Source organism: Venturia canescens, chromosome 6, assembly GCF_019457755.1.
Source record: "Venturia canescens isolate UGA chromosome 6, ASM1945775v1, whole genome shotgun sequence".
Classification (NCBI taxonomy): domain Eukaryota; kingdom Metazoa; phylum Arthropoda; class Insecta; order Hymenoptera; family Ichneumonidae; genus Venturia; species Venturia canescens.
Window position 1 is genome coordinate 20208655 of NC_057426.1, and position 16083 is coordinate 20224737.

Sequence of the window (16083 nt, forward strand, 5' to 3'; positions counted from 1 at the left end):
CAACGGAGAAGGATTATCCCTTCCCGTTTAGTACTAAAATTTATATACGCGCTGTCTCTTGTTTTCGCGCCCGAGGAATTGGTGCCTGTGTTGACGTCGAGGAAGAGCATTTCTCGACTGATTTCCTGTCACACGCTAATGCAACGTTTTTTCACTTCCAATTTCGTGAAATACCGAGTTTTTATCATGATATTGGATGTTATAAGGTGAAATACATGTCTCCGCTGAAAATCGACATTCTGCCATGATTTTCAGTTCCAAATAGGAAGAAGAAACTGAAGAAACAGGGAAAAAGTTCTCATTGCAATCGAGAGACGCCAAGGCAACGTCTTTTCACTTCCAATTTCGTGAAAAAACCAATTTTTATTATTAAATTGAATGTTATAAGGTGAAATTCATGTCTCCGCTGAAAATCGACATTCTGACATGATTTTCTATTTCAAATAGGCAAAAGGAACTCAAGAAACGGGAAAAAAATCCTCACGACTCTGCAGAGAAGCCAAGACAACGTTTTTTCACTTCCAATTTCGTGAAAAAACGAGTATTTGTCATGATATCGGATGTTATAAGCAGAAATTCATAAAGTTGGGATTCTCCCATGATTTTCAATTTCAAATAGGCAAAAGGAACTCAAGAAACGGGAAAAAAACCTCACGACCTTAGAGAGAAACCAAGGCAACGTCTTTTCACTTCCAATTTCGTGAAATAACGAGTTTTTATCATGATATTGGATGTTATAAGCAGAAATTCATATCTCCGCTAAAAGTCGGGATTCTCCCATGATTTTCAATTTCAAAAAGGCAAAAGGAACTCAAGAAACGGGAAAAAAACCTCACGACCTTGAAGAGAAACCAAGGCAACGTTTTTTCACTTCTAATTTCGTGAAAAAACGAGTTTTTATCATGAAATTGTATGTTATAAGGCGAAATTCATGTCTCCGCTGAAAATCGACCTTCCACCATGATCTTGAGTTCCAAGTAGGCAAAAGAAACTGAAGAAACAGGGAGAAATTTCTCACTGCCCTCGAGAGACGCCAAGGCAACGTGTTTTCACTTCCAATTTCGTGAAATAACGAGTTTTTATCATGATATTGAATGTTGTAAGCAAAAACTCATATTTCTGCTGAAAATCGAGATTTTCCCATGACTTTCAATTTCAACTAGGCAAAAGGAACTCAAGAAATGGGAAAAAAATCCTCACGACTCTGGAGAGAAGCCAAGACGACGTTTTTTCACTTCCAATTTCGTGAAAAAACGAGTTTTTATCATGAAATTGTATGTTATAAGGCGAAATTCATGTCTCCGCTAAAAATCGACCTACCACCATGATCTTTAGTTCCAAATAGGCAAAAGAAACTGAAGAAACAGGGAGAAATTTCTCACTGCCCTCGAGAGACGCTAAGGCAACGTTTTTTCAATTCCAATTTCGTGAAATACCGAGTTTTTATCATGATATTGGATGTTATAAGGTGAAATACATGTCTCCGCTGAAAATCGACATTCTGCCATGATTTTCAGTTCCAAATAGGAAGAAGAAACTGAAGAAACAGGGAAAAATTTCTCATTGCAATCGAGAGACGCCAAGGCAACGTGTTTTCACTTCCAATTTCGTGAAATAACGAGTTTTTATCATGATATTGCATGTTATAAGCAGAAATTCATATCTCCGCTAAAAGTCGGGATTCTCCCATGATTTTCAATTTCAAAAAGGCAAAAGGAACTCAAGAAACGGGAAAAAAATCCTCACGACTCTGCCGAGAAACCAAGGCAACGTTTTTTCACTTCCAATTTCGTGAAATAACGAGTTTTTATCATGAAATTGTATGTTATAAGGCGAAATTCATGTCTACGCTGAAAATCGACCTTCCACCATGATCTTCAGTTCCAAATAGGCAAAAGAAACTGAAGAAACAGGGGGAGATTTCTCATTGTCCTCGACAGACGCCAAGGCAACGTTTTTTCACTTCCAATTTCGTGAAAAAACCAATTTTTATTATGAAATTGAATGTTATAAGGTGAAATTCATGTCTCCGCTGGAAATCGACATTCTGCCATGATTTTCAGTTCCAAATAGGCAAAAGAAACTGAAGAAACAGGGAAAAATTTCTCATTGCAATCGAGAGACGCCAAGGCAACGTCTTTTCACTTCCAATTTCGTGAAAAAAACAATTTTTATTATTAAATTGAATGTTATAAGGTGAAATTCATGTCTCCGCTGAAAATCGACATTCTGACATGATTTTCTATTTCAAATAGGCAAAAGGAACTCAAGAAACGGGAAAAAAATCCTCACGACTCTGCAGAGAAGCCAAGACAACGTTTATTCACTTCCAATTTCGTGAAAAAACGAGTATTTGTCATGATATCGGATGTTATAAGCAGAAATTCATAAAGTTGGGATTCTCCCATGATTTTCAATTTCAAATAGGCAAAAGGAACTCAAGAAACGGGAAAAAAACCTGACGACCTTAGAGAGAAACCAAGGCAACGTCTTTTCACTTCCAATTTCGTGACATAACCAATTTTTATTATTAAATTGAATGTTATAAGGTGAAATTCATGTCTCCGCTGAAAATCGACATTCTGCCATGATTTTCAATTTCAAATAGGCAAAAGGAACTCAAGAAACGGGGAAAAAAACCTCACGAACTTAGAGAGAAACCAAGGCAACGTTTTTTCACTTCTAATTTCGTGAAAAAACGAGTTTTTATCATGAAATTGTATGTTATAAGGCGAAATTCATGTCTCCGCTGAAAATCGACCTTCCACTGTGATCTTCAGTTCCAAATAGGCAAAAGAAACCGAAGAAACAGGGAAAAATTTCTCATTGCTGAGACGGGTATTTCTCCTCTCGTTTTATTTGACGAATTTACCCTCACCTGACGCGGCCTGGGTCAAGGGCTGTCAGGGCTCTAGTTTAAATAATATTACTTTTACAATATGTTGGGCGCCAGCTAATTCCGTCAGGAGTTAGCAATCAATAAATAATTAATTTCAATAATTTGACTCTATTCTCAAGGTGGGAGGTTGAGGACCCGAAATGAGAAAATAGGAGAAAGGACAGACCTCAAAGAGAGAAAAGAAGAAACTTAGACAAGTACTTACAATATCTCCGTATAATATATGAGATCTCCAGTTATTTCTCTTTGACAAAATATATAACGTAGACGATACAATACTTCGACGTATACTTCGCAAATACAATTTAATAAATTTAATTGACAGATTTGGGCCGGTACGTTCGCCGTTTGAACTAGAAGAAGTTCCCAAATTTGACAATGATTATTTCTCTATTTCAATGAATTCTAAAAATGTTTCCTTTCGGACTGCCGATCGTACAGTGTCCTGTGTGTCGCTTTTCGGGAATATTCGGGCCAACATCCCCTCCAATAATCGATTCGTTCGACCACTGATCGACGCGCAGGCGCTCGTGAGATTGACGAAATATGTACTGTTCTAGGGCGACATCTTTTAGGCCCTTGCAAGTAATTTACGCTTTGTAGCGCAACCGCGTAGTTTGAAACGGCCGTGCAGGGATACACTGGTCGAACGACGGAGGACGGAGAAGGTTCAACTCTAGCTTCCTGTCACAATCTCCCCCTTCGAACTCGACGTCATCCAGGAGACCATTGTCCCACTGAATCCGGGAGCCTGTACTAGCAAAGTCCGTTCTGCTCCCTCACCTGAAATCAGTCCTTAAAACATCCCACTTTCTCGTTTCGGGAGTAGGAGAGGGTCAAAACGTAACTTCCACTGGAACACACAGGGTTTCGTGTTATAAATGGATATAATTCGTAAACTTCATGAAAGTATGAACAAAACTAACATCTCAAAACAGTGTACTAGAATAGACAATATAAATTTTACATGGGTTTCGTAAATAAGTGATTAACCAAAACGCGAGTAGACATAATACGTGTAAGTAAAACAAAAATAAAAATAGAAAGAACGGAAAGTATTTTGTCAAAGTTATGTAGAGGAGTTGTTCCCTCGTTGTTCGTGTAGTCGGCGTACTTCATTACTGCTTACGGGAGTCTCGCTGCTGCTTATATTTCGAGGGGACAATGACCTTGATTTCCTCTCCATCCGATAGTTCGGGCCGTTCTTCCATTATTTCGTCAAGAGATTTGATGACGAACGGTTTTTGCAACGCTTGGATGGCCAACAACCTTTTTGTTTTTGACAATTCCTCGGCGGTTGCGGCTGCGGGATTTGCCAATTTCTTTGCTCCGACGAGGGCCTTCTCTCTGATCAGGAAAGACCGAATTTGGTTAGCGGTATCTCCCGGGTCAGAGAATCGAACCATGTGCCTTTTAAGCGTTCCTTTAGCTTCATTGACGATGTAACGGTGGTCTTCTGGGATCCGTTCAGTTGGCCAGGTTGCATAATTCAGTCTGAGCCAATCAACCAATCCGGCATAACGAATGTTACAATCTGGACATTCCGGGCAGTAAAGACTTAAATCCCTTGAGCATCCCAGGCACCTCCCCAGGGCCATTTCATGTTCGATCCCATGAGGATAAATGCAATCCTGAGCCTCGAAGCCATCCGCTCCACATACTTGACAAAAGCCTGGGCGGTACGGAAGCTCGCAGTTCTTGAAGTGGTGTCCCCGGGAACGACAATTTACGCAACCAGCCACATGTTGTTTGCCGACTTGTGTGATGAAGGTTTGGGTGCCACGATCGACCCGTTTTGACTCCATGCGGCTTACCAGGTGTTCAGCGCGTTTATTAATCAATTTTTTGAGTAAATCCTGACTCAAAATGCGACAATCGGCTACGTACAGTGGTGGGCGGTGTCCCTGCGCTATGAGTAATTCCGGGATTCCCAATTCCCTTACGACTTCGTCGAAAGACGGGAGTTTGCCTAACGGCAATGGTTCCACCATCACGGACGGGGCAACTACCGCGTTTCGTATGTCGGTTGATCTTTTTGGTTCTCCTGAGGCATTGGTGCTTAACGGATGCGGTTTCGTCTCGATCCTTTTTCTCTTCAGGTTTTCGGCCTGGATATCTGCCGGTGTGGCCTTTTGATATCGTGCCAGTTTCAGTTTCGGTGGCGGGAGGTTTTTAATTTTCTGGAGCAATTCCTCGACCTCTGCGGAAATCCGTGTAGACGAGGTCGTTGGGAACGGTCCCGCGGCACCAGGGTCTTCATCCGAAGACTCATCATCGGGAGATTCCTCGGACAACTCAGCCTCGGGATCTACGTTTTGAGTGGACGTGACAGTTTTTTTCTGGTTAACCTTTCTTGATTTGGCAACCTCCTCGTCAGATGATGGAGAGAGACCCAGATTTTCTTGTCTGCGTCGAATTTCCTTCCTGAGGGCCAAGGATCTCGCTTCCACCTCTACTTGCTCTCGATATAATTGGCACAAGAGGGCCCCTTCCTCATTGATTGGATTCATATAGCTAGAGACCCCGTCGTTTTTTCCCTCGTTGTCCAGCGGAGGTTGTCCAGGGTTCTTCGCTTCCGCTTCATCAGCCATTTTGTCTAAATACAGATTTACAAATTTCGTAAACTCCGCCTCGGTATTTTGAGATCCGTAACGTAATATTTACCTACGCTTTTATCATTTTTATCCGCTAATTCGACTACCATCGGTCCAACTACTCGCTTTATTATAGCTGGCCCAACGTATCTATGGCCTAATTTGGCAGCGTAGCCTTCACTTTTGTTACTGAGCTTTTTATTCGGGTAGTAGACTTCCATACCCTCTCTTAATTTGACTGTTTGGACATGACTTGAATTTGCTTTGTCAAGGCGTTTCTCTTTATAGGATTTCATTTGTTGTTCTATTTTGTGACGAAATTCATCAAAAATTTTCATTTTCCGTACCCATCCCAAGATCAACTCGCTCGTTATCGACTGGGGATTCTCGACTACTTGTTCCCTGAGATTTAGTTGAGCTTCGCGAGCATGATTAAGGTAGAACGGAGTGATTCTACTACCGGCATGTGGTACTGTATTGTAGGCGAGTTGAAGTTTAGACAAAGCTTCATCCCATTCATTCTGTTTATTTTTCAAACACGCTACAATCATCGGTTTTATCGTCCTATTCACACGCTCTACTGGATTTGCTTGAGGATGAGCAATTGGAGTTGTTAGGTGTTTTATTCGCTTCGCCACAAGTAAAGCCTCTACGTCTTTATTTATATATTCAGTTCCATTGTCGGTTATTATGGACTCAGGAATCGCCCCCCAACGATCAAAAACTACCTCCAAAACCTTGACGACAGTTTTTCCGGTTTGTTTCCTTACCGGGAATAATTCAATATATTTTGTATACAAATCTTGTATAACAATTATATATGAATTACCCTTTTTTGATCGTGTCAATGGGCCTACTGTATCTACCGATAATTGAGCCCAAGGTTTTAGCAGAGGTCTTGTAGTTAAGGGACCTTTCAACGGATTCTGATTAAATTTTACTTTCAGGCACGTTTCACAATCTTCCACAAATGCTTTTACGTCTTGTGACATCCCGGGCCAATAATAGTTTTGTCGAACTCTTTGATACGTACAGTCCCTGCCTAGATGACCGGCGTGCGGACTCTCATGATTGTCTTGCAAAATTTTCGGAACGTCAGAGGGTTTGACGACTAATTTCCAAGGATTTTCGTCGTCTATGAGCATTTTGTCAAAATCCGGTCGGTAATAATATAATTCGTTGTTTTCAATCTTCCATTCGTGGAAACGGTTGGGGTTTTTCTCAACGAGTTCCCACTTTGAATTATACCAATCCGCATCACAGATTGTCGATAAGAGAATTTTATCTTTGACTTGTCCGATTACTTTCTCCCATCCACAGGGGTCAACATCTAAATCGAACATACGCGACAACGCGTCCGGCGCTTCGTTAGTCGTACCCCTTCTATATTCGACGGTCATTGAATGTTGAAGAAGGTAAATAGCCCATCTTGCTAACCGGCCTACGGGATTTTTCAAACCATAAAGCCATTGCAAGGCTTGATGATCTGTGACTACTTTAAAAGGCATTCCTTCGAGGTAGCATCTTAATTTTTTAACAGACCAAACCACTGCCAGACACTCTTTCTCCGTGGTGGTGTAATGCATTTCTGCTCCTCTTAGCGGTCGACTAAGGGCCTCTATTAAGTTCTCTTTTTCGCTGTTCGGATCTTTTTGAACTAATATTGCTCCTAACCCGAAATCGCTGGAGTCTGTATAGAGGACGAACGGTTGACCAGGTGTCGGTGTATATAATCTCGGTGCATTAATCAGGGCGGCTTTTACTTCGTCAAATGCCTTTTGTTCAATTTCGGTCCACTGCCATTGAACTCTGGGACTAGTCAATTTGTTGAGCGGTCCCTGGATTCTAGCAATGCCCTTTAAATGACGGTGGTACCAATTTACGAGGCCATTAAATTGTCGAAGTTGCGTTCTATCTTTGGGGACTGGAAAATCTATTATTGGTTGAATTTTCTCCGGATTAGGACGCACACCGTATTTGTCAACAATATAACCTAGGAATTTCACTTCTTTACATGCGAAGCTGCTTTTCTCACGGTTTATTATTAACTTAGCCTCTCGGAGAACTTCAAAAACTAACGCTAAGAGCCGAAGATGTTCATCAAACTCTTGACTAACGATAATCCAGTCGTCTAAATACGCGAAAACCTGTTCTGACCATTTATTTGGGAGTTTTCTTTCTGTAATCAACTCCTGAATTCTTCGTTTTAACTTGTCCATTAGGCTTTGGAAAGTGGACGGAGCTCCTGTCAAACCATACGGCATTCTAACCCATTCGAGGAGTCCTTTACCCTCGACAACAAATGCGGTGTATTTGCGACTCGCTTCATCCATTGGAATCTGGTGAAAAGCTTCACTCATATCCAGTGTCGAAATAACTTTAGCTTGCCGAAGTTGTGACAAAATTGATTTCATATTTTGTAGAGGGTAGGCAGGTCTAAGCGTTTGCCGATTTACTGGACGATAATCAATGCAAAATCTCAATCCTCCATTTGCTTTTGGGGCAACGACCGGTGAACAAGCCCAATCGCTGTTACTCCAGACTACGTAACCCTTTTCCAATAGCCTATCTACTTCCTTGTCAATAAAGTCGCGGATTGCTTCGCTACGGGGATATGGTTTCTGCCTGTGAGGCGTGTGGTCTTTTAATTCAATTACGTGTTTTGTTAACGTCGTCATTCCTGTTGATTCGACTTCTAATTTTGAAAATTCGGCATCTAAGACTTTAGTTAACTGGTCCTTTTGTTCTACGGTTAAAGTCTTCATTTCAGTAGGTGTTACTACGCGATGCGATAACGGGTATTCGTAACGACTTCCTTCTAAAGTCCACGTTTCCGCACGAGGATCTACTTTGACGCGAAACGTTAGCCAAAAATCCATTCCGAGTATTACCTCGTTCGATAAATTTGGAAGGATACTGAACCATTGTGGACCAAAAATATCACCCACGTCTATTACAAAACACGTACCCCCTTTAGTTCGAGTAATCGATCTATCCCCGAGGCGAACTCCATTAGACGATGTTGTGTCTGCTTGCATTTCTTTTACTTGGAAATTTTTGACAATTTCATAAGCTGATTGACTAAGGTAAGACCTTTCACTCCCGCTATCTAAAATACCGTGAATTTTTATCCCGAAAATTGAAACTTTCACCGGTATTCTTGTAACATTCCTTGGTTCAGTTAAACCGTTTTCTGCACGAAATATTCGTCTTTTTGACAAAGTTTGTATTTCGTCCGATGTCAATCCGGGAGGAACCCAATTTTCTAAATTTCGTGTTTCATTCACGTTACGGTTATACGCTGTAAGGTTTACCTGATTTTCTATACCCACGGTCGCGAGCTGTAAGGTATTTTCAACTGACTCATCCGGGAATGAGAGTTCCTTTAAGTCAAATTCGCTATCTATTTTTTCCTCGTTGTTTGACAAATCTTCAGTTAATTCTAACTCTGTGAGTGAAAGATGATCTTCGACTTCTTCGTGTAAGCGCAGGCAACTAGTTTCTGCCTCGTTACTACCTTTATCGAATGATTTTACTTGTTCAATATTATCTTTTCTCACACGATTTGTTTCGTTTTCCTCGCTTTCGCCCCTTGTGACAGCGGCCTGAGGCTCGACTACTGCGGGGCTTCTGCGTTTCCCGAAACTGTGCTACAATTTTTATTTTCATGGCCTATCTTTTTGCAAAGGATGCATACAACCTGTCGTTCGGCAGTACAAAAGCGTGCTGTATGCCCCATTTGCCCACAGTTGTAACAAAACATTTTACTCGGGTCCGGTATGAATTTTCCGCGAGGCTCTTTCGCTTGTTGTTCCATAGCTTTATTTTCTTTTTCAAAACGAGTTAAATTATTCTCCAGTCGTTGTTTTGTCAACGTTTTTGACTTAGCTTGTGAGGTGTTTTGACCGCGCGGTGTTCTATTTGAATTTTGTCGAAATTGCAATAACTGGATAGGTTCTTCATCCGTATCGCTTTCTTGAGGCGTTTCTGTTCCCTCTTCGCCCCCTAGTTCCTCTTGCAAGTATCTTAATTCGCTTTTCGTTGTTTTACTTCGCGGTTCTCTCGATACGTCTAACGATCGACGATATAAATAATTTCTTTCGTTAATATAGTGGAGAAACTCGTCGTAATCGTAGATTGGCAAATTTAGGATCTCGAATATCAAGCGCGGATTGAACTTAACTAAGATTTGCTTTAATTGGTCGCGAAATGGCGGGGGACGTTGCATACGTTCGAAAATCAATCGTGCACGACACGTAAATTCGGCTAACGATTCACCCTTTTCTGATTTTAAATCTCGAACTTCAAGAAAAAGGTCACCGTCCTGTTTTTTAACACCCCACTGGAATCTAAATGCACGCGCAAATTCTTTCCAGTTTCTCCAACGCCCTTTATTAAGCAAATACCACGCTCTATAGGGTCCTTCAAAAACGCTAGACAAGCACGGGATAAACTGGTCCCTATCTATTCCGCTCGAACTCAATTGATCCTTCAGGATTAATAAAAATTGCTCGGGATCTTTTTCGGTACCGGGAAATGTTATTTTCCAGTTACTGACTATTCGGCCTATTTTCATAGCAGAATCAAGGTCGCGATTGTACATTGTTGACCGTCCGGTTGCTCCTCTTTCGCGTCGTTCGGGATGAGGAGAATAGCGATTTGATCGTGCTTCGCGACGTCGTTGACGATCGTCGTCAGTATCACTCGAGTCACTCGTTTGCCAAGAGAGTGCTCCTCTTCTTGGTTCACTAGACGAGTTTTGACGGAAATGTCGGGAATCGGGTGTGCGATCCCCGTCACGATTCGAATGTTCGCCCGTATACATTATTTCTCGCAACTGATCTTGTGTCACGAAATTTTCCGCAGTAATTGTTTCACCCCGTGGACCTTGACGAGATACCGTTAATCTAACCATTCCGTCCAAACAATTTGTTATAAGTTGTGAGCTATTGACAAAATCTGAATTTCTATTTTGTGTGGCGTGGTCTGTTTGACGAGATCTTTCACCACAGCACACATTTACTGGGTCTACTAATTCATTCGCGTGATTATTTTCTCTGAATCTAATTCTTCGCGAATTTAGTACGGGATTGTCAACGTTGTTGTTTACGTTGCCCATTTGATATGTTGGTTTGGGCCTCTCTACGGGCCCGGTAGACGATTGGGTTTCTCTTCTTTCGAGAAAATGTACCGGTTTGTGTTTAGGTCTAGCCCCTAACGTTCTATACGGATCACTAATATTTTTTTCGTCGCGTGTTTGTACGTCCACATGCGGCTCGTACGGCGCATCTAACAAATTAAAACATTTTTCCCCATATGCGTATGAGCTTTTTGGGTCAAATAAATTATTCCGATTTCCACGGGTGTCTACAGACGGACAACTCGTAATATTTTGACTTCCGCGGGTGTCTACAGACGGAGCACTCGCGGCATTATCACTTTCCGACAACAATTGAGCGATCTCTTCATCCTCGTTCGGAGAAGGATTTCTCTTTTTCTCTTTTTCTCCCCCCCTCTCGAATCTCAATGACGATTGGAGGGAATCTACATAATTACTTTTTTCTTTTAATTCTATTAAAACCTCTAACACTTTGTCAAATTTACTTTCGAGGTTTTCTACCTTTTGCAAGCGCGATTCAACATTATCAAGTTTTTTCTTTATTTCTTGATTTAAATTCTCGACACTACTAGCACTTCGTAGCGTTTCAAATGGGATTGGGGTGGTACCTCTCGAACCTCTCCCCCTTCCTACTGCAATGCCTGTCCAAACAGACGTGGACAGCGCGTCGCTTACTTGATTATCTAAAATTATTGTCGAATTCGTAGCTGCAGGTAGGGACGTTCCCCCTCCGACCGCTCCTTCAGTACTATCTCGCTGTAAGGGCTCAGTCGGAAACGCGAAATTCTGTGAACCCCCCCCTTCAGACTGGGGTAAGAGTACATCGTTTCTCGATGTCCCTGCACCACGAACTTTCGACATGGCCTTTTGTTTATTAACAATAACTTTTTCACCCGAACGAGTTGTTCTTTTAGGTGGAGAATAAAACATAGATGTCATTTTAATTCATTTTCAACTCCCAAAATCCTTCAAAGAGAAACAAATCTTTTGACAAATACTTGTTTATAGCCCATTCGCTATTTAGTTACAAAATTTTATTTTTCAATATTTCAAGGGGTGCTCTTCATTTGTCTATTTAAAAAAAACTCAGTAACATTATGCTAGGATTCGCGTTCGATATCCGCACATATTCTTTTCAATTTAAATTCACATTATTGCTCGAGACCAGCTATAATAATTACAAAATTCAATTACTCACCGAAATTCGTCGTTAGCCTTCAATATTCAACTATGTTGACAAAGTCTTGTTGACGTCCTCAGACGTAAAATTTTTTCACCGTGACTCTGACGCGATACAGAGACGTCACGCACAACAATCAGGTTACAGTCCAGCAATCTGTATTTCGATGTGATATATAAAATTCGAATTAAATTCTGTAGAATATCTAATACTTATCGACTAGAAAGAGTCAGTAAGCAGAAAAGATGTAGCAAAGGTTTTGTAGAGGCACGAAGTGTTGTAAACACACGCGCTCGGGCTCGAGAGCCGTGGCTCGCGCGAACAAAGACGGCTGTTTACAAATTGGTTCGGCCAGGCGTATGTTTACGTCGTCTAAGCGACGAGTGTTTCGTGGCTCTATGTAGAAAAAGAAATATTCAAATTATTAACTCGGACTTTTCAACTTTTACACTTTCACCGAATATCGGGAATATTTTACGTTGCTTGAAATAAATTAACAACGAACGTTACAAAATAAATTAACAGAAAATTTCATAAATAGGACTTTGACGAATTTCGTACTTTCACGTATATAACATTTTCTATTCAAAATTCAACCCGGCCCCACGTTGGGCGCCAAATGAGACGGGTATTTCTCCTCTCGTTTTATTTGACGAATTTACCCTCACCTGACGCGGCCTGGGTCAAGGGCTGTCAGGGCTCTAGTTTAAATAATATTACTTTTACAATATGTTGGGCGCCAGCTAATTCCGTCAGGAGTTAGCAATCAATAAATAATTAATTTCAATAATTTGACTCTATTCTCAAGGTGGGAGGTTGAGGACCCGAAATGAGAAAATAGGAGAAAGGACAGACCTCAAAGAGAGAAAAGAAGAAACTTAGACAAGTACTTACAATATCTCCGTATAATATATGAGATCTCCAGTTATTTCTCTTTGACAAAATATATAACGTAGACGATACAATACTTCGACGTATACTTCGCAAATACAATTTAATAAATTTAATTGACAGATTTGGGCCGGTACGTTCGCCGTTTGAACTAGAAGAAGTTCCCAAATTTGACAATGATTATTTCTCTATTTCAATGAATTCTAAAAATGTTTCCTTTCGGACTGCCGATCGTACAGTGTCCTGTGTGTCGCTTTTCGGGAATATTCGGGCCAACATCCCCTCCAATAATCGATTCGTTCGACCACTGATCGACGCGCAGGCGCTCGTGAGATTGACGAAATATGTACTGTTCTAGGGCGACATCTTTTAGGCCCTTGCAAGTAATTTACGCTTTGTAGCGCAACCGCGTAGTTTGAAACGGCCGTGCAGGGATACACTGGTCGAACGACGGAGGACGGAGAAGGTTCAACTCTAGCTTCCTGTCACATTGCAATCGAGAGACGCCAAGGCAACGTGTTTTCACTTTCAATTTCGTGAAATAACGAGTTTTTATCATGATATTGAATGTTGTAAGCAAAAACTCATATTTCTGCTGAAAATCGAGATTTTCCCATGACTTTCAATTTCAACTAGGCAAAAGGAACTCAAGAAATGGGATAAAAATCCTCACGACTCTGGCGAGAAGCCAAGACGACGTTTTTTCACTTCCAATTTCGTGAAAAAACGAGTTTTTATCATGAAAATGTATGTTATATGGCGAAATTCATGTCTCCGCTGAAAATCGACCTTCCACCATGATCTTTAGTTCCAAATAGGCAAAAGAAACTGAAGAATCAGGGAGAAATTTCTCACTGCCCTCGAGAGACGCTAAGGCAACGTTTTTTCACTTCCAATTTCGTGAAATACCGAGTTTTTATCATGATATTGGATGTTATAAGGTGAAATACATGTCTCCGCTGAAAATCGAAATTCTGCCATGATTTTCAGTTCCAAATAGGAAGAAGAAACTGAAGAAACAGGGAAAAAGTTCTCATTGCAATCGAGAGACGCCAAGGCAACGTCTTTTCACTTCCAATTTCGTGAAAAAACCAATTTTTATTATTAAATTGAATGTTATAAGGTGAAATTCATGTCTCCGCTGAAAATCGACATTGTGCCATGATTTTCAATTTCAAATAGGCAAAAGGAACTCAAGAAACGGGGAAAAAAACCTCACGACCTTAGAGAGAAACCAAGGCAACTTTTTTTCACTTCCAATTTCGTGAAATAACGAGTTTTTATCATGAAATTGTATGTTATAAGGCGAAATTCATGTCTCCGCTGAAAATCGACCTTCCACCATGATCTTCAGTTCCAAATAGGCAAAAGAAACTGAAGAAACAGGGGGAGATTTCTCATTGTCCTCGAGAGACGCCAAGGCAACGTTTTTTCACTTCCAATTTCGTGAAAAAACCAATTTTTATTATGAAATTGAATGTTATAAGGTGAAATTCATGTCTCAGCTGAAAATCGACATTCTGCCATGATTTTCAGTTCCAAATAGGCAAAAGAAACTGAAGAAACAGGGAAAAATTTCTCATTGCAATCGAGAGACGCCAAGGCAACGTCTTTTCACTTCCAATTTCGTGAAAAAACCAATTTTTATTATTAAATTGAATGTTATAAGGTGAAATACATGTCTCCGCTGAAAATCGACATTCTGCCATGATTTTCAGTTCCAAATAGGAAGAAGAAACTGAAGAAACAGGGAAAAAGTTCTCATTGCAATCGAGAGACGCCAAGGCAACGTCTTTTCACTTCCAATTTCGTGAAAAAACCAATTTTTATTATTAAATTGAATGTTATAAGTTGAAATTCATGTCTCCGCTGAAAATCGACATTCTGCCATGATTTTCAATTTCAAATAGGGAAAAGGAACTCAAGAAACGGGAAAAAAATCCTCACGACTCTGGAGAGAAGCCAAGACAACGTTTTTTCACTTCCAATTTCGTGAAAAAACGAGTATTTATCATGATATCGAATGTTATAAGCTGAAATTCATAAAGTTGGGATTCTCCCATGATTTTCAATTTCAAATAGGCAAAAGGAACTCAAGAAACGGGAAAAAAACCTCACGACCCCGGAGAGAAGGCAAGACGACGTTTTTTCACTTCCAATTTCGTGAAAAAACGAGTATTTGTCATGATATCGGATGTTATAAGCAGAAATTCATAAAGTTGGGATTCTCCCATGATTTTCAATTTCAAATAGGCAAAAGGAACTCAAGAAATGGGAAAAAAACCTGACGACCTTAGAGAGAAACAAAGGCAACGTCTTTTCACTTCCAATTTCGTGAAATAACCAATTTTTATTATTAAATTGAATGTTATAAGGTGAAATTCATGTCTCCGCTGAAAATCGACATTCTGCCATGATTTTCTATTTCAAATAGGCAAAAGGAACTCAAGAAACGGGGAAAAAAACCTCACGACCTTAGAGAGAAACCAAGGCAACGTTTTTTCACTTCTAATTTCGTGAAAAAACGAGTTTTTATCATGACATTGTATGTTATAAGGCGAAATTCATGTCTCCGCTGAAAATCGACCTTCCACCATGATCTTGAGTTCCAAATAGGCAAAAGAAACTGAACAAACAGGGAAAAATTTCTCATTGCAATCGAGAGACGCCAAGGCAACGTGTTTTCACTTTCAATTTCGTGAAATAACGAGTTTTTATCATGATATTGAATGTTGTAAGCAAAAACTCATATTTCTGCTGAAAATCGAGATTTTCCCATGACTTTCAATTTCAACTAGGCAAAAGGAACTCAAGAAATGGGAAAAAAATCCTCACGACTCTGGCTAGAAGCCAAGACGACGTTTTTTCACTTCCAATTTCGTGAAAAAACGAGTTTTTATCATGAAATTGTATGTTATAAGGCGAAATTCATGTCTCCGCTGAAAATCGACCTTCCACCATGATCTTTAGTTCCAAATAGGCAAAAGAAACTGAAGAAACAGGGAGAAATTTCTCACTGCCCTCGAGAGACGCTAAGGCAACGTTTTTTCACTTCCAATTTCGTGAAATACCGAGTTTTTATCATGATATTGGATGTTATAAGGTGAAATACATGTCTCCGCTGAAAATCGACATTCTGCCATGATTTTCAGTTCCAAATAGGCAGAAGAAACTGAAGAAACAGGGAAAAATTTCTCATTGCAATCGAGAGACGCCAAGGCAACGTGTTTTCACTTCCAATTTCGTGAAATAACGAGTTTTTATCATGATATTGGATGTTATAAGCAGAAATTCATATCTCCGCTAAAAGTCGGGATTCTCCCATGATTTTCAATTTCAAAAAGGCAAAAGGAACTCAAGAAACGGGAAAAAAAACCTCACGACCCTAGAGAGAAACCAA

The 16083-nt window shown here is 40.3% G+C and overlaps 1 protein-coding gene across 1 annotated transcript; it reads right to left on the reverse strand.

Moving 5' to 3' along the window:
* Positions 1-3854: 3854 nt before the first annotated feature.
* On the reverse strand, positions 3855-11943 carry LOC122412138 (uncharacterized). Its single transcript, XM_043421463.1, has 2 exons — positions 11811-11943; positions 3855-5495 (listed from the first exon to the last, which is right to left on the reverse strand). The coding sequence occupies exon 2, from the start codon at positions 5488-5490 to the stop codon at positions 4018-4020; it is 1473 nt and encodes a 490-aa protein (XP_043277398.1). The 5' UTR covers positions 5491-5495; positions 11811-11943; the 3' UTR covers positions 3855-4017.
* Between the last annotated feature and the right edge of the window lie 4140 nt (positions 11944-16083).

Bases quoted from the DNA above. Each gene is read 5' to 3' on its own strand.
- LOC122412138 (XM_043421463.1), bottom strand. From the start codon at position 5,490: ATGGCTGATGAAGCGGAAGCGAAGAACCCTGGACAACCTCCGCTGGAC.